This window comes from Lagopus leucura, unplaced genomic scaffold (genome assembly GCF_019238085.1).
Source record: "Lagopus leucura isolate 7727_CA_CO unplaced genomic scaffold, USGS_WTPT01 Super-Scaffold_100070, whole genome shotgun sequence".
NCBI classification, from domain to species: domain Eukaryota; kingdom Metazoa; phylum Chordata; class Aves; order Galliformes; family Phasianidae; genus Lagopus; species Lagopus leucura.
Window position 1 is genome coordinate 118,185 of NW_024962312.1, and position 26,809 is coordinate 144,993.

The 26,809-nt window shown below is 43.1% G+C and overlaps 2 protein-coding genes across 7 annotated transcripts in view; one reads left to right on the forward strand and one right to left on the reverse strand.

The window, feature by feature from the left end:
- WDR7 (WD repeat domain 7) overlaps positions 1–10,198 on the reverse strand; it is a 114,503-nt gene extending 104,305 nt beyond the window's left edge. For 4 of the 5 annotated variants that reach the window (XR_006181611.1, XM_042886999.1, XM_042886998.1 and 1 more), the window contains exons 1-2: positions 9,673–9,743; positions 212–383 (exon numbers count right to left, since the gene is read on the reverse strand). Coding sequence is in view for 4 of the 5 variants with exons in the window: in XM_042886999.1 (XP_042742933.1) it covers positions 212–370 (159 nt within the window). In the remaining variant the exon portion in view is untranslated. Of the gene's footprint in view, positions 1–211; positions 384–9,672; positions 9,744–10,041 lie in introns of those variants that run through there. The other variant, XM_042886997.1, reaches the window with a different exon arrangement.
- Positions 10,199–10,431: 233 nt separating this feature from the next.
- TXNL1 (thioredoxin like 1) lies at positions 10,432–24,679 on the forward strand. Of its 2 annotated transcripts, XM_042887001.1 has the most exons (9): positions 10,432–10,623; positions 12,091–12,187; positions 13,154–13,327; positions 15,135–15,257; positions 15,601–15,670; positions 16,521–16,693; positions 17,828–17,932; positions 21,738–21,785; positions 24,435–24,679. In XM_042887001.1, the coding sequence occupies exons 1-8, from the start codon at positions 10,526–10,528 to the stop codon at positions 21,762–21,764; spliced, it is 867 nt and encodes a 288-aa protein (XP_042742935.1). In that variant the 5' UTR covers positions 10,432–10,525; the 3' UTR covers positions 21,765–21,785; positions 24,435–24,679. The 2 variants fall into 2 exon arrangements, with proteins under 2 accessions (XP_042742935.1, XP_042742934.1); XM_042887000.1 differs by lacking the exon at positions 21,738–21,785.
- The last annotated feature ends 2,130 nt before the right edge of the window (positions 24,680–26,809 follow it).

The following is a 26,809-nucleotide window of genomic DNA, read 5'->3' on the forward strand; positions in this document are numbered from 1 at the left end:
ATTCAAGAGCAAACACTTCTCTTTCTATTGTGAAATATTTTCTACCGGAAGTGGATGGCGTGACATCCAAGGCCCATCATGTGAAGTGATGAAGAAAGGACAGATGAACGAGTACAAAATGACCAGAGGGGATGCCGCCATACTGAACAGTAAAATCACTTTGGTAACGAGGATAAACACCTTAGGCACAATCTGAACTCAAGCATCTTACCTCTAAATCTGGAGCAATGTCCCAGAGACATATCTGGCCATCGTGGCAGCCAGTGACGATCATCGACGCGTCATCCATGAGCAGCAGGGTTGATATGCAGTGGGTGGGAGCCCTCTGGCCCCACAGGACAATGGGCAACACGAGGCTGTTCCCAGCCATCCTGCTTTCACACCTGTCAATTTCAGCAATACTAATTAATTAGGTCTCGATGGATATGCCTGCTCTTCAGCTGACACCCTCCTATCTCACGAGGCAGTAAAAGATGAGTCTGAAGTGACTTTATGAACATTTTATCCTAAAGAAACAGTCACTACAACATGCCGCTCCTCAATTAAAACACAGTATACAATCATCTCTTCTCTCAGTGAGGAAGATTTTCATCCTCACAGATGCACCAAATAACATATTTACACAACTCTGAACCTTTCAGTCTCTGGTGTCTAAGCCCTCATCTGCAGCACTGGTGGCTGAAGGTGTACTTCTACAGCCTTCCTCAGAGGGAAATCTGTGAGAAAAGCTTCTTAAGAGGGGCAGGCAGTGAGGGAAAAGGAACTGGAACGTGCAACAAGTGACTCAGTTGTGAGACAAGAGTCACTGCTAGAATTATCAACGTTTAGAACTAACAAAAGCTAGAAAAAGGAAATACAGCAAGGGCAAAGCACTTCTCAATCCTCCACCACTGCCAGCCCTCTGAAGCTGGATCCTAAACAAGAACTGATTGAAAGTCTGAGACTGAAAGAGGAGGAACTGATCTATTTCTGTTGTCGCTTGCTGCAGCTGTTACAAAATAAAAATTGCATTTTTAATTCTTTTCTGGACCCATCCCATTCATTGCCAGCCATGTCAGCTGTCCCCACAGATGCCCAGAGCTGCAGTCCAGTCACGAGTAGGGAGCAGGAAGGGGAAATGTGAGCTGGGGAAAGCTGCAGCACACAACCTGGGGATCTGAGCAACAGCAAGGCCAATAAAAAAACAGTTCTGAGATCAGCAGGAGATTTGAACACCAAACCAAGCCTGTTTTTGTTAGCAACACCCTGAGTTTACCAAACACTTCAATGTTCAGACACAAGAACTCTTCCACTTTGCAGTACTTGCTAAGAATAAATGGAAAAACAGAGCACATAGCCAGCAAGCAGAACACTTACATCAGATACGACCAAAGTTTTCTTCATCTCTTACTGAGAATGTACATAGTGCTGTAGCAGTTGCTCAACTACCCTGCAGAAGAACTTTGAGCTACAGAAAGTTACTGAGAAATGAATGGGAAAATCAGTGTGCTAAATGAATGGAGGAAATGCTCCTAGTGTTTCCTAACAGAGGTTTCTGTTCAGAACTTTGCATAGTTCAAATCAGTATATCCCATTTCCCAGCTATTCCCACTATTTCCCAGCAGAATTTCCCATGTAGAGGAGTGTAAATACGGCAGAAGAATTCACTGAAGGAATACCTCAGCATGCTTTCCTGCCTTTATATTAATATATATGCACTCATCCCACTGGCATGATCTTGCAGTATAGGTGTGTGCTCGCAGACAAACAAATCTTTCTACAGTCATTCAGAATATGGAGAAAGCAATTCTGATTGATTACAATGGAAAAATAAGCAGCAGCAGAAGAAATATCCTCAAATGTGCTCATCCCCAACAGCAACCCCTATCCTTCTTTTTAATGCAGACAGCACTTTTTTACCTTCTATTTCAAAAGCTTTTTTCTGCCATGCTGCAGGGAGCTCAAAACAAATTAATGCTATCTCTCATCTGTATAAACATTACACTGAAATCTCTTCAAGCACATAGTTTTAGAGTAATTTGGACAAACACTGACTCCATTTCTAGTGCAAACAGTCCCTGTGGCAGCAGCAATGGAACATGTTAATAAATACAGAAAAAGGGGGGGAAGGGAAGCAGCAAACAGCTGAATGACACAGCTTGGTGTTACAGACTGCAGTGACAACTGAAAACTGGCCTGAGTCTTGGAACAGAGGACACAGGCAAGCCGGATGCACTAAGCCTCACGCTTCTGAGAAGTTTGGGATGCAGAATGGTTTTTCAGTAAATTCAAAGGATGAGAACAGTAACAGCAGTCACTACAAAGTGTCATCTTATGCCCAATCTTTTTTTGCACCCAATGGGACCACAGTTATTAAAAATTGAGCAATATTACTTAGTAAAATGAATACAAATACAGACCAACAACCAAGCACGCGCTCTGTTCTGACACACCACCCTGAGACAAGTGTTTGTAACACATGGCTGTAAATGCAGTGCTGTTACACAATGCTGGATCAATTGTTCCGTGTCTGGATGATCAGAACACAGAACTGCAAAATATTTTTCAGAAGGCATAAAGGATGCAGCGACCTTAATAAAGGCAGTGTACCTGTCAGCTGAGGAATTACAAAACCTCTGGCCTAAAGGTACTCGATTTACAGATATAAAGATGATAAAAAGAACTGAATGAGATCCTAAAATGAAGATTGTCCACACGCAGGACAAAGATGCGTCACAGAAATACAAAGTCAACGTTTTACCACATTTTGTAATGAAATAACACAGACGACACACTGGGAAAGGCGAGCTGAGAAATTTCTGTTAAGATGAAGTATTTAAAACACAGTGAAGGCACAATATTCTGCACCAATTTTACTTCAGCCAACTACTGGGGCTCAGTAGCTGTGGGCTGGAAATACGGGATTGCCAAAGTCAGTCCCACAGCATCCTGCCTGTACAGCTGCCCTTCATGGCTGGGAGCCACACTGCACTGCAGTATCCCTGATGCAGCTTGTTGGCACACACTATACCTAGGTGCTTTTTTGCTTTGGTTGGTGTTTGGGGTTTGTTTTTTTCTTTGTTTGTTACTATTTTATATATATATATAAATATTTATATATATATAAATATAAATAAAAATATATATATATAAATATTTGACCTTCAGTTTAACCTACAAAATAACTTTCAGTTGATAACAAGACAATCCATCAATAATTTTAGAGCTGGAAAATTCTGGGAATAAAAATGCTGATAAGCAACATCAAGTCTCTTCCCATGCTTTTCATTTCCTATTGCTCATAGATCAGGGAATGCATCAGAACATTTCCATAAGTCATCTCTGTGATCGTCTCAGCGACGCGAACAGCTGCATGCTGGGATAATAAAGGAGCTCGCCTACCAGGGTACACAGTTGTTTCACCAAATTCTGCAGTAAGCCTGATGCTTCACCTATTGCTATTAAAACAAACACAAACCAATGTTATAAATATACTTAAAATACTGATTTTTCACGAGGATATTACAGCAGTCACAAGTATTACTACATATAAGTAATCTAATATATCTTGTACCTTCCATGCAGACCAAAGTGAGGAAGCACTGCAAACGTGAACAGCGAAATCATATGTAAAGGCTTACAAATATTCACATTCCAGAACTTTTATATAAAAGAGAGACAGTTCTTAGAACTTCTAATACCAACCCCTGGGGGAGAGAGAGAGCAGAAAGAAAAGCTACCTCTTGCCTTCCAGTTTTTTAGTATGGCATCGCAAAGCCTTCATTAAAAACTTCATTTTCAGGAAGTACCACAAACTCATCTCAACTGGCGCGGAATTCAGACTGCAAAGAACAGTTCTCTACTGCCACCGAGCATCAAATACATTCCCAGTAAAAACCAAAAGTCACTTAATGTCTGGAAACAATCAATATAGAATTTTTTTTTTTACATCAATGATGACAACTCCAGTAACAAATAAACACAGTACCTATTGACAAATGGTCAAAAAGCACGCGGTGAACCACTGCAGAGGAAACCCTGTGTTCTACTTATCTGTGCCTCTCTAGAATTTTTGCAGAAATAGGGACTGGAAATTTTAACTGGACAATGAACTGCAGACATCAAACTGAGCTCTTCCTCCTTAAAAGTCCTGTCAGCACAGAGGTGGCTGAGGCTTTCCATACCACTTCCACAGGCGCCTTGGTGCCCTCCTCCACAAGCACACAGAAAGAAAGAACGACCTTGCGTTACCACGTGAGTACAGAAAGCCATCTGTAGGGTGCTACTGCACTTCACTTCCGAACCACCCCTCTCAAAGTCACAATGAATGCCCAGACGCAGAACGGCTGGAAAAGACAGACCTTACTGAAAAGACCTGACCAAAGGGAGGCTCTCAATTTTCTCTAATATTCCCCAGATCTGAAATTTTTCATTTGCTTTTTCCTGCAGTGGGAGCTGTAATGTGGATCCAAGAACACTCTCTCATATACTGACTTTGGAAGTTACTTCATCTCACGTCTCTGGACTCTCAAACCTCTTCTTCAGTGTCTTCAACTGCGTTCTTTGTAAAGCGAAAATGACACTTTAGATTTCCAGATAAAACGCCCCATCCCATCCTGCCCTCTCCCTCCCCCCAAAGAAACACCAAAAGATAAATAATCTGTATTTATTTAATAATAGGACTTGAAAGAATATCAATATTAACGCGCCCTTGCATGAGTAATGAAAAAAATAGAAAATAACGTACTAACTTGGTGGAATAGTCAGTGACTCTCTGCATCACTAAGAAGGCTGGTGTTCAGGCAAATTCCATAATCTGGGAAAAAAACCCTACTTGAGCAAGGCTATTAAACTGCTTTCTGAAGTACAACTTATTGCTTAAATGCTGAATCACAGATTCATTTAACACCTTCACCAAACCACAACACCATCAACACCATCAACACCATCGAGCACTTCTTTCACATGTATAGCACTGGTAAAGTGTTCACAGCTAACTTGGGAACAAAACGGCAAGCAGAAAACAAAACGCTGCCTTCAGATGAAAGCCTGTTTAAGAAGAGGCAAAGCAGTTGCAGAGACGATTTTAGCAGTTAACAGTAGTGCACTGCTCAAGAAAATCAGGGACATGACCTACGAGGAGCATAGGAGTGAAGATGAAGGTCAGATGTATGATCACAGAGCTTTATGATAATGGTTGCTGCAAGAAATCAAAGATGGAGCCACAAACCTTCCTCCGCTTGTACGCAAACTCTTCCTGCAAGATCACTTTACCTGAAGGTGCCTCAAGCTTTCCCACACCTTTCAGCCATGAGACGCAGCCTAGAGATATCATTGAACCTCCTCAAAATCAAGACCCTGAGGTCTTTACCCTGAGACAGCTCTGTGATAACAGTTTGTAGGACCAAAAAAACGCACCCCAAGCGAACTGATTCCTGGTAGGAAGCCCAGCAGCCGGTGAGGAGCTTTCACCTCTGCCTTGTGTTGGGACAATAAAACCAGCTCCCTAGCCATCCAGCTGGTACCAGTTCTGTCCCCAGTGCATCTGAGGATACATGTGGGTGCTAAAAGAATCTGTCAAAAAAACATCTATGAAATGACTATTTCTTTATCATGTACACTCTCGGTCTGTAACAGCTCCAAAATGAACCACTGAAGTCTGCCAAATGAACATCTGCTTCTAAATGTAACTTATGCTCAAACAAAGCAGTTCAGAAATATTAATAATAAACCATTCCCTTCCCTATCAATGTTTACCACATATTAATGCATTTTTTCTGCATTTTCAGTAGAATTTAAATTACCTTATTCCTCAGATTGTCACCAAGCACAGAGAGGGCTGCCATCCATGACATCAGGAGAAGCCTTCTAAAAGGATTTCATATTTTCACACGAACAGTAATTTTTACGCCTAACATTTTTTGCACATACAGAATCTTTCTCTCCTAAAGTCATGAGTTAAGCACTGCACTACCCCTCCTAAAGCCACCCACATGCACTCACGTATCCATGGCAGAGGCTCCTTTCTGCTACATCATGGCTTCCACTTGAATTACCCAATGGTGATTACAATTTTTTTTACTAATGGCCTTTTCCATTTAATACATGCAGCTGGGAAAGTAGAGGATTGACACAGCAGGGAGAAGAAAACAAAATACTGTATCCAGAATTGCACAAATGTTCAACTGTCAGAACACGCACATTTAGATATTCACACCTTTCTTTGTGTAGATGGTGAATAAGCAAATCTGTTGCTAAACACAAATGGTCAGCAATGTTTGCTCTGTTAATAACATTCTGCTTGTTTCTGAATGCCCGTCAGGAATTGTCAGAGGCTTCCGAAATGCATTTCAACTCATCATAAAGGGATCAAATGCCAAGTATTTCTGCCTTCCAAGCCTGTTGCAAATCCAACAGAACGGGTGGGGTGGAAGGAAGGCACTGCAGCAGATCACAATGAAGCTGAACAAGATCTGGGCCAGATACAGCTGCCCAGGATCACGTCCACTCCTGCATATACACAACCTACCCAAATGCTTAACTGCTGTCAGGAAGAAACTTCCTGGCACTTCCCCCTGCTGAATTCACAAGGCTCCTCTTGGCTCATCTCTCCAGGCTGAGGCAGCACACCTCTGTGAGCCTCCCTCCTCATTCTGCACCACCTGTAGACTTGCCCTGTCCATCGCCTGTGCCACCTCTGATGATATTAAACACCAGAGGATTCAGTACCAGCCCTCGGGGTGCAACACTATGACTGTCCTGCAGCAGAACATCAAGCTGCCCATCACCAACCCTCTGAGGCTGTATGCTCCACCAGTTTTCAATGCGCTCATCCTAAGCATGTATCAGCAGCTTGTCCATGAGGATGCTATGGGAGCTGTGCCAAATTCTGCTCCTCTTCACCCATCAGTCTCGGCGTGGGAGGCAATCTCCTCTCTGTAAATCCATGCTATCTGGAAAGTCAGAGAACACTTCTAAAAAGCTAATAGTTCTTCAGCAAATAAATCCATGTTTGTCTGCTGGGGGTTTGAGTGGCTATTTTTGTAGGTTTTTTTCTACTAGACGACATTTTGGGCCACATTTGCATGATACAAAACACTGGAAAAGGATCTACGTGCTCAGTTCTTTAACTCCAACACATCTAACATTTTCATTTTGGCTCGCATCAGATGAGCACTGAATACAAAACTTAGAGAGCAATAACTTTGCTCTTTGTCACAGGGTTGAAATACAGCTGTGCTGTGTGATGCCCACTGCAGATGGGCACCTTTATCCAAGCTCAACTTTCTGCTTTGCAAATGAAAAAAATATTATTGCAACACTGTGCTAAAAGTCTTTATTAAGAAAGCAGAATTGTCATTTTTCACTAAGAGAGAGTTATGAGTAAACAGGTGAAGAATGCAATCAATGCTGCATAAAACAAATTCATCATGGTGACAGCAATGTCAGGCAACTAGCCTAGCAAAAAGCCAGGCAAACCTGCCATCACCATGCACGTGGACAAACATGCATGCAAAACAGGCCAGAAGATGGTGAGCTGAAATGCCAGGTGCATTTTTCTTGGTAATTAACCATACCAATTTCAAGACAAAAACAAAAGCAAGTAGCTATCGAGGAGAACCAATGCATCCTAACACAGCCAAGAGGTGCAAGGACTGCTCAAAGTAAACACAGCACACTTCATTTTACTGCCCTGAATATTCACACTGACCTCAATAAACCCACTCATTACATCAGAATTAAGCGTATCTGCAGGAGGGAACTAACCTCTGCTTGCTCCAAGCTATTACGTTGATCAAGGATTAAAAAGGTACAGGCACCTGGACTTCCTTCATCCACCCTGTAATCTGCTGAGCTCTCCCACAGCCGTGTGCAGGCAGAACCTCTATCCCTCATGCATTCTCTATTTCTTCTCACTCATTCACCTGCATTGGGCATCACACAGCACAGCTGTATTTCAAGCCCTGTGACAAAGCTCTCCTCGGATATTTTACACAGAACTTGATTTGGACACGATGTGTTACTGTAACACAAAGAAAAGTATTGTGAACATGGTCCCGAACCTTCCCAACACAATCAAAATCAAAAACAAATGCAACAGTACAAAAACATGCCTTCCAAAACAGACATTAAAAATCCAATTAGTTCAGACACAAACTCCTTCCTAATCTTCACGATGTGCCAATAACTGTGGCATTCCAGTAACAGGTTACTGCTTTCCACAGCCAAGCACAGGATTGCAGAATATCAACCCAAAAGCACTTAACAGCAGGAAGGTAACGTGGGCTGTCTCACAGAAATCCACCTCATGGGTATACAGATGAATGCAAAACCAGATAAAGGAAGTGATAATGCCACATAGGTGGACATGGTCAGCTGGGATGCACTGCTGGATGCTGCTGGTGTAGAGGATCAAGGGAGACCTTATTGCTCTCTATAACTACCTGAAGGGAGGTTGTAGTGAGCTGGGGGTCAGCCTCTTCTCTCGTGTAACTGGTGATAGGACTAGAAGGAGTGGCTTCAAGCTGTGCCAGGGGAGATTCAGGCCAGACGTTAGGAAATACTGCTTCTCTGAAAGAGTGGTCCAGCAGTGGAATGGGCTGCCCAGGGAGGTGCTGGAGTCACCGACCCTGGAGGTGTTCAAGGAGCGTTTGGATTTTGTGCTGAGGGATATGGTTCAGTCAGTACTATTGGTGATTGGTGGACGGTTGGACTGGAGCATCTCCTCTGTGAAGAAAGGCTAAGTGAACTGGGTCTGTTTAACCTTGAGAAAAGAAGGCAGAGAAGGGACCTGATCCAGGTCTATAAATATCTAAGGTGAGGGGGATAGAACGGCGAGACCAGACTGTTTTCAGCAGTATGTGGAGACAGGACAACAGGAAACGGCCAGAAATTCCACACAAATGGGTGCAAGAACTTCTTTACAGTGAGGTGACAGAGCACTGGAACAGGCTGCCCAGGGAGGTCGTGGAGTCTCCTTCTCTGGAGATGTTCAAGACCCACCTGGACACCTATTTGTGCAACCTGGTGTAGGGAACCTGCTTTGGCAGGGGGGCTGGACTCGACAATCTCTCGGAGGTCCCTTCCATCCCCTATGATTCTGTGATTAGCATTATGCATCTGTGACTGGATGGTCTTGTAGGTCTTTTCCAACCGTGGTGATTCTGTGATGGTGTCAGAAAGCTGTTTCAGCCGTAATGGCTCTCTGGCTCCATCCAGATCCTGCAGCAGAGCTAGCAGACGCCTCAGAAGCAGGCTGCCCTGGCACCTCGCTGGGCGACACGGGGAACCCACACAGGTTTTTCCAGATCCCAGCTGTCACAACCGCGTTCAGCACTGTCACCCCATGAGCTGCAAAGCGAACTCCAACCCGTACCCCTATTTACCAGTGGCATCGGGGCCGGCACAAGAAAAGGGAAACAGCCTCGGGATGCCACGAAGCGCCGTGAATATGCGGCACCGAGGGTGCAGCCGCCTCCTCCCCCCCCCCCCACCCCCCCCGCCCCCCCACACACCGCCCCCCGCCCTCCCCCACACACCGCCACTCCGCGCCGTGACGCCCCGCCCGCACCGCGAGAACGATCCTCGGGGGCCGGTGGGGCTCGCCGCCAGCCCCGTACAACATGGCGCACCGGGGGGCTGATGGACGGCGCGCCGCGGCTGGGAGGAGGCCGCCGACTCGCGAGCGCTCACCTGTCCCCGCCGCGGCTCTGCAGAGGAGCCCCCGGGCGCCGCGCTCCCTCGAGCAGCTGACGAGGCCGGCCGCCGCGGCGCCCAGTGTCGTAAAGCCGCCCCCCGGCCGCCGCGACTGACGGCACGCAAAGACAGCGGCGTCGCCATAGAGACGAGCGGCGGAGCGTGACAGCGCGGCGCAGGCGGAGGGCTGCGGCGGGCACGGAAGGCGCCGCGTTCGGCCTGAATCCTCTATGAAAGGCGGTTCCGCCTCATCAGTGTGCGCATCAACGGGACGGACCTCTCCTGACAGGAGAGCAGAACTGCGGGCACCTCTACGGGACCCAGCGGCGGGATCAGAGGCGACAAAGACCGAGACGGCAAACGTACCTGAATCGTGCTATATCATATCAACGCCGCCGGCCTCCTGCGAGTGCTAAGCTGTACGGCAAAGGCCGCGGCCGCCTCGTCCTCCTCGGGGCCGCGGGGGACCGGGCTTCACCTCAGGCGTGCCCCTTACAAAGATGGCCGCCTCCCTTCACACGTGCCCCTTACAAGGATGGCCGCCTCGCTTCCGTCGTGCCCCTTACAAAGATGGTGGCATCGCTTCCGGTGTGCCCCTTACAAAGATGGCCGCCTCGCTTCCGGCGTGCCATTTTTCAAAATGGCCGTTCTCGCTTCCCTCCTACTCTCGATTTGAGAGGCGCTGCGCTGCGCTGCCGGAAGTGCTGCAGGGAGAGGCGTGGCAGAGCGCGCATGCGTTGAGCGCGACTCGCCGCGCGGTGCACGCCGGCCGCGCCTTCCCGCCGTGACGCTGCAGATAGAGGCCGGCGCCGCCGCTGTGGCACCTTCTGCCTCCCCCCGTCCGGCGAGGATGGTGGGCGTGAAGCTGATCGCTAACGACACTGAGTTCCAGCCTGAGCTGAGCGCGGCCGGCTCTCGCCTAGCCGTGGTGAAGTTCACCATGCGGGGGTGAGTGGCGCCGTGAGACGCGGGCCCGGCCGGCGGAGCGCCGTCGGTGTGGGGCCGTGCTGGGCGCTGGCGGCAGGGCCGATCTTCCTCGGGGTGAGGGTGGGAAGGGGAGGCTGAGTGTCCGTCAGCGGGCCCGAGCCCTTTGCTAGAGATTTGAGAGATGTCTGTGCGCTGCTGCAGGAATAGCCTGCGGTTCTTCATGGGTTGGTGCTGCGCTGCCGTTTGCACAAGTTGTTAAGATCTTCCTATGTTGAGGTGGCTGCATCTTCATGCCCGCAGCGAAGTCGGCTGTTGTGACTCGATATTGTCACAGTGAATAGTAGCTCCTGTGATCCCTGCTAAGGGTTTAGTATGCCGTCACTATGTCACGTCCTGTGCAGGGACTTTAATGTAGCTGTCTCCACAGGTGGCACTGGATTTGTTGCATTCAGTTTCAGAGAGTTTACTCAGGGTTCTGCTATGGTTTAGCCTGTCAGCCAGGCACCACATGGCCACTCACTCCTTTAGTCTGGTGATTCTTATTGTAATATTGTTGTTGAAGCAAAAAAGCGATGTTGTGTGGATCTTAAGAATTGGTATTGCTCATTTTAATGGTGTATGTTAATGCCAGCTCAGCAGATTCCCTCAGGTACTGCTTATCTCTCTTCATGGTGGCCCATTTGCCTGGCTAACTTACCGACTCATCCTTGCAGGGATATCTTCCCATCATGACATCACTGCCATAGGGGCAAGGCCTCTTTTCCAACTGCTTTGCCAATGCTTCCTTCCCTAGAAAGGGATCACAGCTGCAGCTGCTTGGCTTCACTGCCCACTAAGTTCAGGCCCCTGACCACAAAGTTTCAGCACTGGAGCAGCCACATAACAATGTGCTTACTGGACAGTGGTTACAATCTTCTTATATGTTTAGAAGCTCACCCAACATCAGGGTTTAGACAGTCTCTGACTCTTCTGAATTCTTCCTCTCCCTGCTCTCATTCTTTGAGCTGTTGGACTAGTGGTGGCTCAGTTTCATTTTCTTCCATCTGATTTAGGATTTATTTACTAAATAACCTCACTTTAGAAGGCGTTTTTTACCTTTGCTCATAGGGGTAACTGATAATGGTGCTGGTTGATTCTGTTTCAGCTGCAGGGCCTGTCATTGGGGTTGGGTTGGATCTACAGGCAGTTCACAGAATTGTATCACAGAATTGTAGGGGTTGGAAGGGACCTCCAGAGATCATTGAGTCCAACCCCCAGTTGTGGTTGTTGTATATGTACTGCAGTAAAACTCAGCCATAGCTTTCTGTAATTCATATAACAACACAGTAATGATGACGTGGTATTATGTAGCAGTTAGCATTGTGCAATTCAGATTGTTGGCTGTTTTCACCCAACATGTGCCAAAGTAAGAAAATGAACATACTGATTCAGTTTGAGGCAAGAGGTTTTTTTTTTTTAAATAGGTTGAATTTTATTTTGTTTTCACAGATGTGGTCCTTGTTTAAGGATAGCTCCAGCTTTCAATGCTCTGAGTAACAAGTACCCTCAGGCAACATTTTTGGAAGTGGATGTGCATCAGTGCCAGGTTAGTATTCCAAAGCATATTTCAGCTTTTGTAAGAGGGAAATTAGACAATGCAATGACTGAGAAACTGGAAGGAAAGCTGCTTGATCAGTATAATAAGTGTCCATTTATGTGTTTCCTGATTAACAAGAAATTTTATTGATCCGAAATTACTATATTCACAGAGATGTGACCGAACATTTAGGAAAATATTCTTTCAATTAGCAGTTTGATATCCTTCCTTATGTGCAGGGCATTTGGCAGTTCCTGCTGTGTGTTCTACTGATGTAACACAGTTACAAAGTCAGTGCCAGTAATTCCTCTCAAGTACTATGTGTCTGTTTTTAACAGACAAGTGTTGCAGAGGAGCTGTTGATTGACTTAAGGGTTGTTAGCAAAAATCAACAGTGGTGTGTTGAAAGGAAGCTTCTTGAACTTGCAGATGTTCAAGAAAAGCAAATGATAACAAAGAGAGATGAGTGTAGAAGTAGCAACGCTGTTTAAAACAACACTAAATTATGGCAAGTTTTGGGAAAAAAAACACCTGGGTGCTCCAGATACAGGTAGAAATGAAATAGAAGCCACCTTCTACAGTGGAAGATTGCAGCCTTCGAGGTGTGCATGAAAATTTCCCTTTGGAAAGGGAAGTAACACAGGTGTAAAGAATGCTTGTAACATGGGAAATGAGGTGATCTTTACCTTCAAGAGCATGTGAGTAGTAGGATTTTTATGATGGACTGACCAACCTAACACAAAATCCTTTGAAAGAATGCCTAAATGTAGGAAAGATTAGGAGGATCTGAAGCATTTCAATTCAAGTTGTTGTCTGACTTGAAGGTTCTTGCAGTATAAGAAAAACTGTGATGTTGGGGCTGCTGTAGCTTGATTAATATTAATGTGTACATTCTCATCCATGTGAAACAGTGTTTTTGCCTGATGTTGGTAATAGTGTGCTAGAGAACACTGGTAACTAATTTATGCATTCTAGGGAACAGCTGCTACCAACAATATCTCAGCAACACCGACGTTTCTGTTCTTTCGGAACAAAGTGCGGATTGACCAATATCAAGGAGCAGATGCTGTAGGGTTAGAAGAAAAAATCAAGCAGCACCTGGAGAATGATCCTGGAAATAATGAAGATACAGATATTCCCAAAGGATATGTAAGCATATTTTATCTGAGCCTCTTTTTAAAATTTACGTGACTTGTTAAAACTTTCTGTTCCTTTCCAAACATCTTCTGGTCAAATAATGCTCCTGTAGGGAAACCTACAAGCTCCCATGGCTTTAAGGGACAACATTTGAAAGTTAACCATGCTTACTAAATATGTACGTGACAGAATTGTAAACTATATTAAGACAAATGTCTGCACATAGCCATAAGTGATTAAAACAATGGATTTCATATTTTATGATAAGGATTCATCTGCAGCTTTGTGTTATGTTTCTTTCTTCTTCTTGAGCTTCACAATATGTCTTCCCCAAACATTTTTGAAGTGCAAGATCTTCCATGGTAAAGGACATAGTTAGACATAGCCGTTGAAAAGTTGCTCTGGTTGTTCTTTAAGAAGTCCTCTTCGTTATTCTTGTGGTGGTAGGCTGACTTGTAGTTTGGGAGTTTGTTTTTCTCTCTTGCTTGCCACTTTAATGTTCTTTCTTATTTATATAAGAAAAAATCCTTTGAAGGAAATAACCTTCATAATAGTTCAGCTGCATAGCAGTTTGCCATGAAAATGGAGGGCCACATGTTCTCAGACAAGATATTTTTAAAACCTTGCATCTAAATCACTTAACTAAAATTTAGTTCTTAACTATTCTCTAATAATTTAAAATATTTTCTTGAATAGATTTCTTACCATCGCATGATCTAGACCTGTATTCTAGAAAAATCAAAACTTGATAAGGATAATTGAATTTTAGGCTGAAATCTCAATGGAGCAAAGCAATCCACTTAAATATTTGCTCTCTCAGGAGATTATTTCTCATGTCCTGCTTGTTTTCCTCTTGGATCAAGGCAACTGTGTGCTTCAAATTACAAGCCTACCTGATAGCTGTACTTAGAAACATGTAAGTGAGAGCTCTGATGTGACAAAACACTTTCCTAGAGCCGTTATCTGAGATGGTGTTCTTCAAGCAGTCCTTGGTGTAGTATTACTCCTTAAATGAGATTGCCTGCTGTTTTGCCAGCAGAATAAAACCCAGTTAGGTGAAATGTAATTTACCAAATAACTAAGTCATGTCACAGTTTAGTGTGCATCCCTTCACGTTAGAAAATCAAACATCTTCAACTTGATTTTGAGCATCTGTAGAAACCCAAATGACGTGCAGTCCAACACCTGGTTGTTGTTTTTTTTTGAGGTTAACTATTTTAAATTCAGTGCTGACAATATCCGTTAGACAAATGTGAGCAAAATCCAGATGGATGTTTCTCTTTTTGGTAAACTTCAAAGGCATAGGTCACTTGAATTTTCTTGCAGCTCCACTCTGTGTTAAATATTCCACTGTATGCATTGCACTTCACTTTATATGGTGTGGGTGGGGATAAGTAAAAGGCAGTAAGTAGTTTAACTTGGAATAACATAGTTCTTAGTGTTATGGGAAGTAGGATACAGGAAGTGAGCTATATTCTCTAAGCAGCCTATTTTTTAATTTAGTTTATATTGTGAAGCTACAACCTGAATTGTAATATGTAGTATTTTTAAAGCTAGTATATGGGGCTTCAGTATGAGAGAACATTACTCTCTGGGACCAAACATATATCTGTGAGAAGGGTGGTTTAAGTTGCCATCCAACAAGTTCCTGTAGTTGTTTTTTTTATATAAATCCCTGAGGTTTTCTGTGTGCTCTGTTTTTTTGTTGGTTTTTTTTTTTAATAATGAGCTCAGAGAAGAATTTCATTTATTCCTTCTACTTTTGGGTGAGTTTGTGGCAGATGTGTGCAGTCAGCAATTCTCTTGTTTCTCCTTTCAGATGGACTTAATGCCGTTTATCAACAAAGCTGGCTGTGAATGTCTTAATGAAAGTGATGAGCATGGATTTGATAATTGTTTACGTAAAGATTCTACGTACTTGGAATCGGATTGTGATGAGCAGGTACACTGGATATTAAGATATTTTCAGTGACTGGTTTGCAGGTATTTTTTTTAATGACTTGGGTTTATATTGCTGTAGCAGTGTGAAAAAGAGTGGAGACAGTAGGTGGATGAAGTAAAAGTTCATTGTAGCATTTCCAATTTTCTACACGTTTCTGAAGAAAAGTTGTAAGCACAGTAGCATTTACTGATACTTTAAAGTGGCAGACTAGTGCACGTATGGAATATAGAGAATGTACACACGACATTTTATTTGTAAGTTTAGGCTTATTTATTGTGCTATGTTTGTTTGGAGAATGAAGAAAACAGTATTTAACAACAAATTTCTCCTCTCTCCCTCTCAGCTGCTTATTACTGTTGCTTTTAGTCAGCCAGTCAAGCTTTATTCTATGAAACTTCAGGGTCCAGATAATGGTAAGTGAGGTATCTCTGTCTCTGTGTCCTGGAAACCTGAGCTTTCTCCACATTTAGTTTAAATGTTGAAAGATGTTACTGTTGTCCCTAGTTCCTTTTACTGAAATCGTGTTGGGATTTGCAGAAGGTAAATTTGGTTTAAATCAACAACAAATTATCTCACATTCCTTAGGAGGAAGTTTTTCACCCAGAGGGTGGTGAGGCACTGGCACAGGTTGTCCAAGGAGGCTGTGGATGCCCCATCCCTGCAGGCATTCAAGGCCAGGCTGGATGTGGCTCTGGGCAGCCTGGGCTGCTGGTTGGTGATGCTGCACACAGCAGGGGGTTGGAACTGATGAGCACTGTGTCCTTTGCAACCCAGGCCATTCTATGAGTCTGTGATGATTCTCTGATTACCATTATTCTGTCCTTGTGCACTTATATTTGGTATGACACAAATAGAGTTTGACTATGTTTGGACTTGCTGTGAGGGGAACCTCTGTTCAGGAATTCAGTGTGAGAGTAGCGGAAAAACTGCTTAATTTTGATATTTGGTTGGTTTACATTACAAAATTGAATACAGCGTACATAAATGTCACACGTGACACAGAAAAACAATTTTTTTAGACATTTGTTGGATTTGTTACGTGGAATTCTGTCACTGAAGCTTAGGCAAGTAGTTCAACTTCTGATGTCTTTCACTGTCTGGAGTAGTGGTGTGAGGATGGCAGATCTGTACCTTTTGCATCTCAAGTCTGTGCCTTTTTTTGAATAGCACTTAGATGGTGAGATAAGGAAGGGCTTCTTGAGCAGCATTTAAAAAGAAAAAAACACTAAAGCATCTGAATCCTGCTTCTGTATTTTGACACAGGACAAGGTCCAAAGTACATAAAAATCTTTATCAACCTTCCTCGATCTATGGATTTTGAAGAAGCAGAAAGAAGTGAACCAACTCAAGCCCTGGAGCTAACACCAGATGATATTAAAGAAGATGGCATTATCCAACTTCGCTATGTTAAATTTCAGAATGTTAACAGTGTAACTGTAAGTAAATCCTGTATGATCTGCTGGGGCTGAAAACTTCATAGGCTTCTAGAGCACTGTGATGTTGATTTCTCTGCAGATGTCTTTAGTTGCTCACCACTGATGGCGTACTGTTTGTTCATGCTCAAAGGATTTCTGAAAGTTTGGGTGAACCAGGGCAACGTGCATGCCATATCTCTCACCCATTATGTGAGAGATGGTTCATTTCACCTCTTCAGGACTTAGCATAGTACTTAATCCTACTGCATTTTTACAATCATACCTTCATGAGAGGCATCTTGTCTTCCTTTGGAGAGATCAGGAGGCAAGAAGTGGTGTGCAAGTAGAGTGCAGATAGGGCACCCTCCTTGCAACCCAAATTTATGCTCTCCCAGATGAAATGGTGATGGATTACGTAGACTTACACCCCACAAAACTATGCTGTTAAATACAAGCCACGTATTTATTATTTAATCAAATCCCGTGTTAGCTTTTGGCAGGACAGTGTGCAAACACTAGGCAAGTGATAGGGCGATCAAATAAAAGTTCTGCTTGTTTGCACTCTGCTTATGTACCCCACAGTAACGTTTCCAAAGTTTCCCAGCTGAACCTGGATTTTGTGTTCAAGAATACAAAAAAAAAAAGTCATTTTGTCCACCTCGTGACTTTTCAGTACAGGTAATGAAGTAAAAGAAATTTTTGCAAAGACATGTAAGTAAAGCAATCGCTAAAATAAATTTGTAGTTCTAGTGTTTATGCTGTAAAGCATGCAATTATGCAGACTGTAGTAATAAGGTACACTTAGAAATGGAGGCCTTAAGACTATTCATATTGAACTTTATTTTGAGTAAGCTTTAAATGAAGAGTGAACTGTGACTTTATATCCTGTTTGATTGCTGAATATGTCCTCAGATTGGAAATGGAAGTTGGGAAATTCCAAGCTGTGTATGTTTTTAAGTAAACCACGGGGAAAATAACAGCATTCTATGTAATCATTTAAAATAAGAGGACAATTGCTTCTGCAGAGGGTAATGAGGCCTTTATGATTGGAAAAAGCATTTCTGTGGTTAGTTCAAAGATCTTGAGAGCCTAGCACTTCATGCACTAATTCAGGAATTCAGCACACCTTAGTGCTTGTGTTTTGGGATTTTTCAGTTGTTTGTCCAGTCTAATCACGGGGATGAAGAGACAACAAGAATTATGTACTTCACGTTTATTGGAACTCCAGTCCAAGCAACAAATATGAATGACTTCAAGCGAGTAAGTCTTTGTTTCTTAAAAGCACTTACAAATGTTTTAAATTCATCCAGAAAAGAGTTGACTAAAATACACTCAGTTGTAATTTTGCAACTTAAGGTAGATTTCAAAGCAAAACATCCAAAACAAAACATGCAGCTATATCTTAACAGCTCTTTGGTCTTGCCTCTGTTTTTGTTCATCGACTGCTTCTTCGTCTTTTTTAAAAAGGTAAGAATGTGTCCATCAGCTACTGAAAACACGAGGAACTGTCCAGTTATCTGCACTATAGACAGTGTTGTTTCTTAACAGCTGAGAGATCTGTACCTTGATTTCAAAACTTGTCTGCTGCTGGTGCTCAGGAAGCAGGGAAGCAAGTCTCCATATGAAATAGACAGACTCCTTGTGATTGGCTTGGTGGCTGTTTTGGTGAAGGATTTTATGGATTTTATTCAGTAGGCAGCACTACGTAAACTCAAGATCCAAAAAATTATTGATCACAAGGTAAATATGACATTAAACACACTTTTTTAACACTGAACAGGGAATGAAACAACTTGCTATGGTATGACTTCAGGCCGACAAATGCTGAAGGATAAAGCATTCTCATTTCCTTTTTTTTTTTGAGAATGGGAAATGGGTTTGAAAGTATTGAAACTTTTAAAGCTACTTACAGCTTTCCTTTAGAATGTAGTATCTATTAAAAATGAACTGCTTTAAGACTTACCCTCTTTACAAAGGCAAATAGAGCTGTAACACCACTGCTTCCAAACTGGGCGGCCCATGCAACTATTGACATTGAAAGACCCAGAATTTATTCCACAAGCCACCTATGTCTTCAGAAGGCTAAAAATGCTAACAGTTGCCACGTTATGTACTCTGATTTTTACGTTAAAACTTGATCTAACATCTTCTTCTAAAACTTAATAAAATGAGTAATGATGTTAATGAATAGATGCCTGACAAAGTTTTGCCAACTTACTGAAATATGAAGCCATTGAAAAAGATGCTCTAATATGCTAAATTTAATGGATACCAATTTTAGAAATTTCTAAAGGAACACATCTGTTCTACTCAAAACTAGAGACAGGTTAATTCATTTTGAATCTGCTTGTGTTTTGTTTTTTTTTTTTGCTGTGTACAGCCTTTTTTACAAGCACTTAGGATAGCAGGACTGTAGCCTGCAGTGGGTTTTGCCATTACTATTTAATGTCACGTGATTAATCTGCAGTACTTCTCTGTTATTTTGAGGAAGAAAGTGGCACTCTTACACTGATAGTTTCAGTATTTGATCTGTCTCAGTTCCATTTCTCTGTACACTCTGTAAATACTCCGCTTTCCGAAAGTTTATTTTCTAAAAGGCACACTCTTTTAAATCTGTTATTTTTTTTCCTTGGGTAATTTTGACAGAGGTGCCTTTGGCTAAGCAATGTATAGTTCTTGTGGGATATCATGAGCACTAGTGACTAGTGGTGAGCCACATGATGTTTCCTACAATGTTTTAAATTGTGAGAACAAAACAGTAAATTGGATGCAGTGCTCACATGCTTCCTTAGTCTGAAGCTGTAACAGCCTTATTCCTGTCAGTGTCGGCTAAGGTAGACTTTTTAAGGTCTGTGTGTAGTTCACTCTGAAGTACTTAAGGGTAGTCATTAAACAAAGAGACCCTTCTGCACTAGGAGCCACACGGAGAAGGCAGGCAGCAACAGATGCAGCTCCACTCAGAGTTTACATCTCAAGATGAGATAAATGGTTTGACAGTGAGAACGACGGATCACTGAAACAGGCTCTGCAGGCACATGGTGGAATCCATGGGACAGGGCATCTCAGGTGGTCTCATCCTGGCACACTTTCCACGAAGGGCTGGAACCGATGATTTCTCAATGCCCCTCCCAGCCTGGGCTGTCATTCTGACTTGCACACAAATCCCATGAAGGTATTAAAAAATAGAATGAGTCTTATGTTGTTAACAAGGGGATTTTTAAGTCTGTGTTGGTTTTAAATGCAGTGCAGTTGCTTGAAAGCTGCTGTATAGCCTGTTAAATACCACACTAGTTACTGTTTTGGTTTCACGTGTGAATGTCTTTGCACTACTGAGGAATGTGATTTGTGACATTCACTGGAAGGGACAGGGAGGGAAGCACCAGCTTACAGGACCTGTATCTTTCTTAAATGTTAACGCTGGGTAGCACTGCACTGGTAGTATTAGAATGTCTAGAACTGCTCAGAACTTCCTCACGGAAGAGCATACACTGCTAGCTTTTGAGGCTGCTAATCCTTTCCTGGTTGAAGTACTCCTCAACTTTGTACAAAATAGGAATATTAATTTCTGGAACGTGTAGTTTAATGTTAGGATGTTAAAATATGTTGTCATAGCAAATGGGACGTGGAAGCCAAAGTACTCAGGAATCTGAACTTCTGTTCCTTCACTTCCACTGGTCCTGTCAGCTATGGAACCTTAATGTAGTGTTGAGTGTTAGTTATATTTAGGCTGACAGATCAACAGGGAAACCTCATGTTTCTTTTTGTCTTCTATGATCGATGAAAAGACCCACTCCTTACTGCTTTCAGGTGCCTCACTGCCTTAGCTCAGTCCACTTATGCAATGCATATTTCTCTTCTAGTTATTGTAGAAGCAGTATTGAAACATAATTAACAAGAGGGGGCGAGTGCTTTTTCCCCTGATTTTTATTTTTTTTTTTTAAGAGTTTGTAAAAATCACTTATTTCTAGATGGAAGCGTTAGAATGTAAAAGTAGACATGAGCATGAGTCCAGCCATGCTTTTGTCGTTCAAATCATTGCTGCTCAAGTGATTCTATACATTTCTTTTTCAATTTAGAAAAAGAAACCCACCACTGAGCAAAACATTGGTTTCAGTGATTCTGCTGAGCATCAGGCCTATGTATTTTGATACCTAGATGTAGTGGGGTGTGAACGCAGGGTTGGTTGTAGCAGCTCACTGTTCAGCAATTGGTTATTAAGGTGTGTGACAGCAACCACTGTGTCCTTCGGTCTAGGAAGGTTTGAATTTGCTCATGTTGCTCTGAAACACCACCAGGGCTGTAAGCATGACCTCTTCCTGATCAGTAAGACTGCTGAATTTGATTTTTATCCTCTGGGAGGAAGGAAGTCTTTGGAGTTGCAGGAAAGGGGGTCACAAAGGAGAGAAGTTGTATAAACTGACTGCAGAACTGTGAGGTAAGAGCTGAAAGTGATGGGGGGAACAGCTCAGGCTCTTTGCCCTACTTAAATAAAGGGCCCCCAAAAGCAGAAGATTGCAATTAACATTTTCTTCCCATACATATTTCACATTCTGAAGTAATTTTTGAAAAGCCTGCTGTAAATGTACGACTTTTTAATTTAAGCCAAATTATTTCTGCTTCTCGTCTTCATGAGATCTGATTTGAGGCAGAATTAAAGAATCCCAGCCCTATACCAGACCGCACTCAAGATATAGGAGGTTACATTTAAGGTTTGTTTCCAGTGCCCAAAGATGCTTCTCAAACTACTGAGAGGCCAGCAACTGATGCTGAGTGACATCCGTGAAGTTCTGTGACCTTTTGACTCCTGACTGGGAGCTTAGTCATAAATCCTGTGAGCCAGGTGATGCACTGGTAAATTTCATTAATTGTGGAAGACCATGCAACTCAATGCCAATAGAGTTCTTGTTTATGTCTGGTTTAACTTCGCTGCCCCGTTTTAGAGGCTGGGGATGTGGGCAGGTGGGGATTTCTTGGTCTCCTCCTGAATCAAGGCTTTTCAGAACGACTTACTGCTCTCCACTTTGCTGCTGTTTTTCTTGTAACACTTTCTTTGTTTGTTTTTCAGCGTAACTTCCCATTTCTAAAGAACTAAAAATGCAGAAGACATTAAAAAGTAATAATCAGATTGGTGTGGTGTGGCATACTCCCTTTCCTTGCTTCCTCTGCTTATCTAGCATCTCTTTCGCCCTTTTCACAATCTCAGCACTGATGCAAGACCCATGTCTGTACCTTCTGCAATCAGGGACGGCCTTCTCTACCTTCTGATGCATCAACTCATCTGTCTTCTTTCTCTCCCCCCCATCCAAATCTTATCTTAAACACTTCCCTTTCTTACAGTTTCACAAACTCTGTACTCTATCCCAAAGTTGACATTTTTAAAAGCACACCATCTAACACTTTTACAGCTTTTTTTTTTTTTTTTATTGTCTGTAACTCATTTTTCAGCTTGATTTGAATTCTGTAATGGATTTTGTGAAATGCTCTACAGAAAACTTGATTTTTGTTTCTTCTTTATCTCAGTCAAGATCGATGTCCGACTTTGGTGTGACTGCAGTAAGAAGTTAGGCTGCCAGTTTCTCTTTATTGTACCCCACTTTGCCAGTTTCTCTTTATTGTTCCCCACTTTGCTCAAAGGAAATTAAGCAGGGAAGGCAGAGTAAGGAGCTAAATGGTGTTTGTACAGGGGTGGCCTGACCGTGCTGCAGCAGCGTGAGTCCAGTTGCTGGACCTGCTTCAAAAGATTCCTCTGTTGTAGGGGAAATGAGGGCTGTGACCAGTATCTTGGAGCGTGCTAAGTGGCAGTTATGTCTGTAAACAGCTGGAAAATTGATCCATTCCTGAGAAAAGGATCAGTGATGATTGTTTGGTGCAAGTTTGTATGCACACTTTCTTCTTGGGAAGGTACAGTGGGATGGTCAGAAAATGTTTCTTTTACCTGTGTTGACAAAGTACCTGTATCAACATGATTAATTTTCACAGATAATTCACATGGGCGTGTTGTCAATTCCCACTTCAGACTGGTATTGCAATACTTTTCACTGAAGTTATACACTTGCTAACAGCTAATCTTTAATCTTCCAACTGTTTTTTTCTTTTTTCTTTTTGGTTTTTTTGGGGGGTTTTTTGTTGTTTGTTTTTTTTTTTTTTTTTTCTGCTTTTCTGTGTCTGAACACAGTTTGCTTTGGAAACACAAGGAATAAATACTGCTTCTTGTCAGATTAACTATTTTATTTTTTTTAACTTGATTAATTGGATCTTAACGTGAATGATTGGATTTCTGGTTTTTTTTTTTCTTAAGTTGACAAATGGAGTTTTCCTGACACTGAGCATTAAGTTGAGGTCACAGCATGGTGAAGGGCTTCTGGTCAAGGGTTCCTGGGAGATGAAATTGGTCTTTTGAAAGTGCTTTTCATCAGTAGATACGAATTACTTTCTGATAGTGATAACTCAGTTCACCAAAAGCAGTTGGATACTCTAAAGACAAAATGAAGTGCTCCCTCCAAGAAGTGGAAGAAAAGGGGAAGAATTGGGAAGAATATTCCCAGAGGTGGGACTTCTCTAAGTCAGGGCTGTGGAGGTTTCATCCTTTGTCTGTGGTATGGTACTCCTACAGTTCTGTATGTCAATATTGCCTGTGGGAATCTTGTGTGGTATATTGTCATTTAGTTGCAGAGGTAATTAACACTCAACATACTGGCTGTAGGAGTCCATCAGAGCACAAGAGAGATTTTACTCCTTAGTTTTCAACTTTTCTTTGAGTAGTAATTGGAAATCCTATCTTCCATTAATGTAGATTCTGTAACCTCTATTCAAGCTAATTCAGACAAAACGTTGTCGTAGCTCCAAGTGCTACTTTAGTTAGATGGAAATGAGTTGGCAATTGGTGTCTTGACAAAGGTCTCCTGCAGCTTCAAGTCCAGAGTTTTAAAGCTTCCTTTTTATTCTGTTTTGACTTAGAAATGGGTATTTAATTTTAGAGTCAGGAAGAGCACTGGGATTACCTTTTCAGAAAAATGACTAAAATTGCATCACTTCCTGCTGTCTGATGCTTGTGTCCAGTATCTGTAACGAACGGGACCCAACGCCCTTCCTTAATGAGCCGTGCTAACTGTAAGCCTGTATGGCAGAATATAGAGTGCTGGTGTTTTCCTTGCTGTTGGCTGGCAAATCTCACCAAAGTCTGGTGGTGGCAGTGGTAATCTCTGCAAATGAGAAGTGCTGAGATGGCTGGTGGTGTTTGTAGAATTGGAGATTAGGAGTAGCCTTCATAAGGAATAATGTTTTCACTAAGAATAACTGAAAATCCAGATCTCTCCTCAGGTTTGAGCTGCATGGTAAGGTAGATGCTGTCAGGCACTTACACAGTAGGGTCACCAAGGGAAAGGAACAAACATTGTTGGAGCACCCCGTGGTTCTCTTCCTGCTGTGTTATTTCACAGAGCATTCTGAGGTCCAATGCTGGGTGTATAACATTTCTAAATGTGATGTGTTGTGCAGTTCCTGTCTTCTAACTCTTCTCAAGCGAGACTGATACTTTGCTGCTTTTATTCACACTGAAGATAAGAGTTTCTTGTGTCTTGCAGCCCTCAGCACCTCAGAGGGATTCACAGCTTCTTCACATGCAGCAGTGCATGCTCAGCTGCACTAATGTAGTTGAAAAATGTTGTGGTTGTTGATTTTTTGATGCTGACTAAAAAAAAAAGTTTAGTGCCGCTTGCTGGGTTCACCACTCATTGCCACTGTCTGTCTTTTCCTCTATCAGGTAGTTGGCAAAAAAGGAGAGAGCCACTAAGGATGTGCAAGACACTGGAAGGCCTTACTGCAGCCAGCTGAGATCTTCACTTCTCTCTACAGCTCCTGGATAATTGCTTGACCATAGCCTGAGACTCCATTTAATGCCATTACCAATAAATCATTGTTTTTGAGATGGAGTTTCGGTAGTGTTTCTGTTGTAATCCTCATTACCTGTATTTGTAAATAAAATTCATTACTTTTGCCAAGTTTAAATTTGTTGTTCTGCTAACTGTGACTCTTCCCTGTTCCTCTCAAGTTGCCCAGCTGGGCTGCAGTGGCAGAGACAGCGGATGCTGTGGAGCTCCTTTGTGTAGGGAGTGCAGGACGAAGAGCCAGAGATGGCTCTTCACTGCCGTTGGAAGTCCAACCCAGAGCAGATTTGCTGTGAGATGAAGGAGCTCAGCGTCACTGTTTGCACAGCATGCAGAAATTTCTCAGCTGGGCACAACGCTGCCTTGTTTTGGGAATTTCCACTTCCCACCTCCAACAGCACAGGATGGGACCTGTGGGTCTGTTCCATACAGCATGCTGGTGTGGGCTAAGTATTTTAATTGGCAGAATTAAGTTGGTTACATTTCTAATTGCTGTAAATCCCACTGAGGCTTACATCCCATCCTCTCTGGCATTCCTTGCTTGAGCACAGAGAGGTGGATCTTTTCTGGCATTTGTACCATCAGCATTCTGTTAGCACAGACCTTTCTCCAAGCAGAGCTGGGGACTGGCTGGAACAGCGCTGTGTGAGGCACCATTTGGAATCTTCTCACTGTACCTGCCCACACTGAGCGCTCCTCTACCCATCCTCTGTTTAACAGTGTGTGATGGTGCTGTGGTTTCTTTCTTACTTTGCTAATGTTTTGTTTCTGGGAGGGCAGTAGGGCATTAACACTGCATAGAACACAGCTGTTCTTAAACAGAACTGAGGGCAGTGTGAGTAACTGTACCTGGTGATGGCTTTGTACACGAATTACCTTTCGGGTTCTGGTCTAAGTGCCTCGTTGCAAGCACTGCTCACCTCATGCTTGATAACCCAAGAACTGTGACACCCTCGTGGTTCTCAGCTTTGTATCAGATCTGTGTTGTCAATGCGACTCTTCTGTGACTCCATCAGTTGTGTACACACATCATGGTGTGCACCTGCCAAACTGTACTGCAATAGATCTGAATCAATGGTTAGAGGGAACTGGCTGATGTTAGAGCTGATGGAAGATTTGGTGTGGAATTGTGCAAAAGGAGCTGTAGGTCATGAACTTGGAGCTCAGTTTTGATGCTGCCTCTGAAGTTAGTCCTATCCCTGAGCAGAGCTCCCAGCTGCTCACGCACCTCGCGTCCTTCGTGCTTGCTTTCTGCTTGGTGTGATGTGGATTTATTTTATCATCTGTGGAAATGAGTTAATGAGTTTCTATTTTAAACTGAGAGCTGATGAGACAATGGGATAAAATCTATAACTTTCCGTTACTGCTTTCACGAGCCGTTAGGCACAGTGGGACCAGCAGCGCCTTGTGAATTGCGTGTTTAAGAAGTCCCCTTTGGACTCATTAAAAGGCAGCAATAACTTCTCAGCAGACAGATAGGACGAACCCCACGTGCAGCTCGTGTCCCATCGTGTTTGCTGTGCTCCTTCCTTCCCGTGGTGCTGAGCACGGCTCTGCATGCAGCAGCCCTGGTGCTCTGGCAGCACCATGAGTCAGGGGCGCAACCACAGCTCAGAGACCCCCAGGGCCATCAAGAGAACATCATTGGGAAGGCTGCTGGCAGCAGTTTATCCTCATAATGCTGTTCAGTAAGCCAAAGAAGTGGCTTTTTTTTTTTTTTTTTTTTTTTTTTTTTTCCAAAGGAGCATTTTCTGCTCAGGCTGTGGCTCCGTTAATCCATTCAAGCCAATCCTGCAAAACTCATCTGTATCTGTGAAGATCACAATTTATTTGGGTTTTCTTTGTGTGCTGCCAGTGCATGGTGAAAGGTATGGGGATTTGCAGTACCAGTCCACACATTGGCGTTACAGTGACCTTCTAAGGAGCATTTCCTAATATTTGAGCAACAGCAGTACAGCTAAGTCCAGCAGCAAAGCAAATAACAGGTCCATCGAATGGCAATAGCTGTGCTTTGGAGGTGTAGCGTGGGTACAGACAGCAGAAATAGTGAAGTCGTCGTAGCCTCAGCCTGCTCACGAGGCTTTCACTCGTTGTTACTCAGGTTTCTTGTTAATTGCACAGTAAAGGCTAGCTCATGTTTTTGCATCAGACGAGAAGTATGTATGGTTTTTCTAGGAGAATGATGCCTCCAAGCCCCCAACGGCCCATACCAGCCTGCAGTGGGGACCCCAAGCAGGACTTCATCACACAG

Coding starts and splice junctions, on each gene's coding strand:
- TXNL1 (XM_042887000.1), top strand. CDS start 10,526: ATGGTGGGCGTGAAGCTGATCGCTAACGACACTGAGTTCCAGCCTGAG. Junction 15,258..15,600: donor AATCGGATTGTGATGAGCAG/GTACACTGGATA, acceptor TCTCCCTCTCAG/CTGCTTATTACTGTTGCTTT. Junction 15,671..16,520: donor ACTTCAGGGTCCAGATAATG/GTAAGTGAGGTA, acceptor ATTTTGACACAG/GACAAGGTCCAAAGTACATA.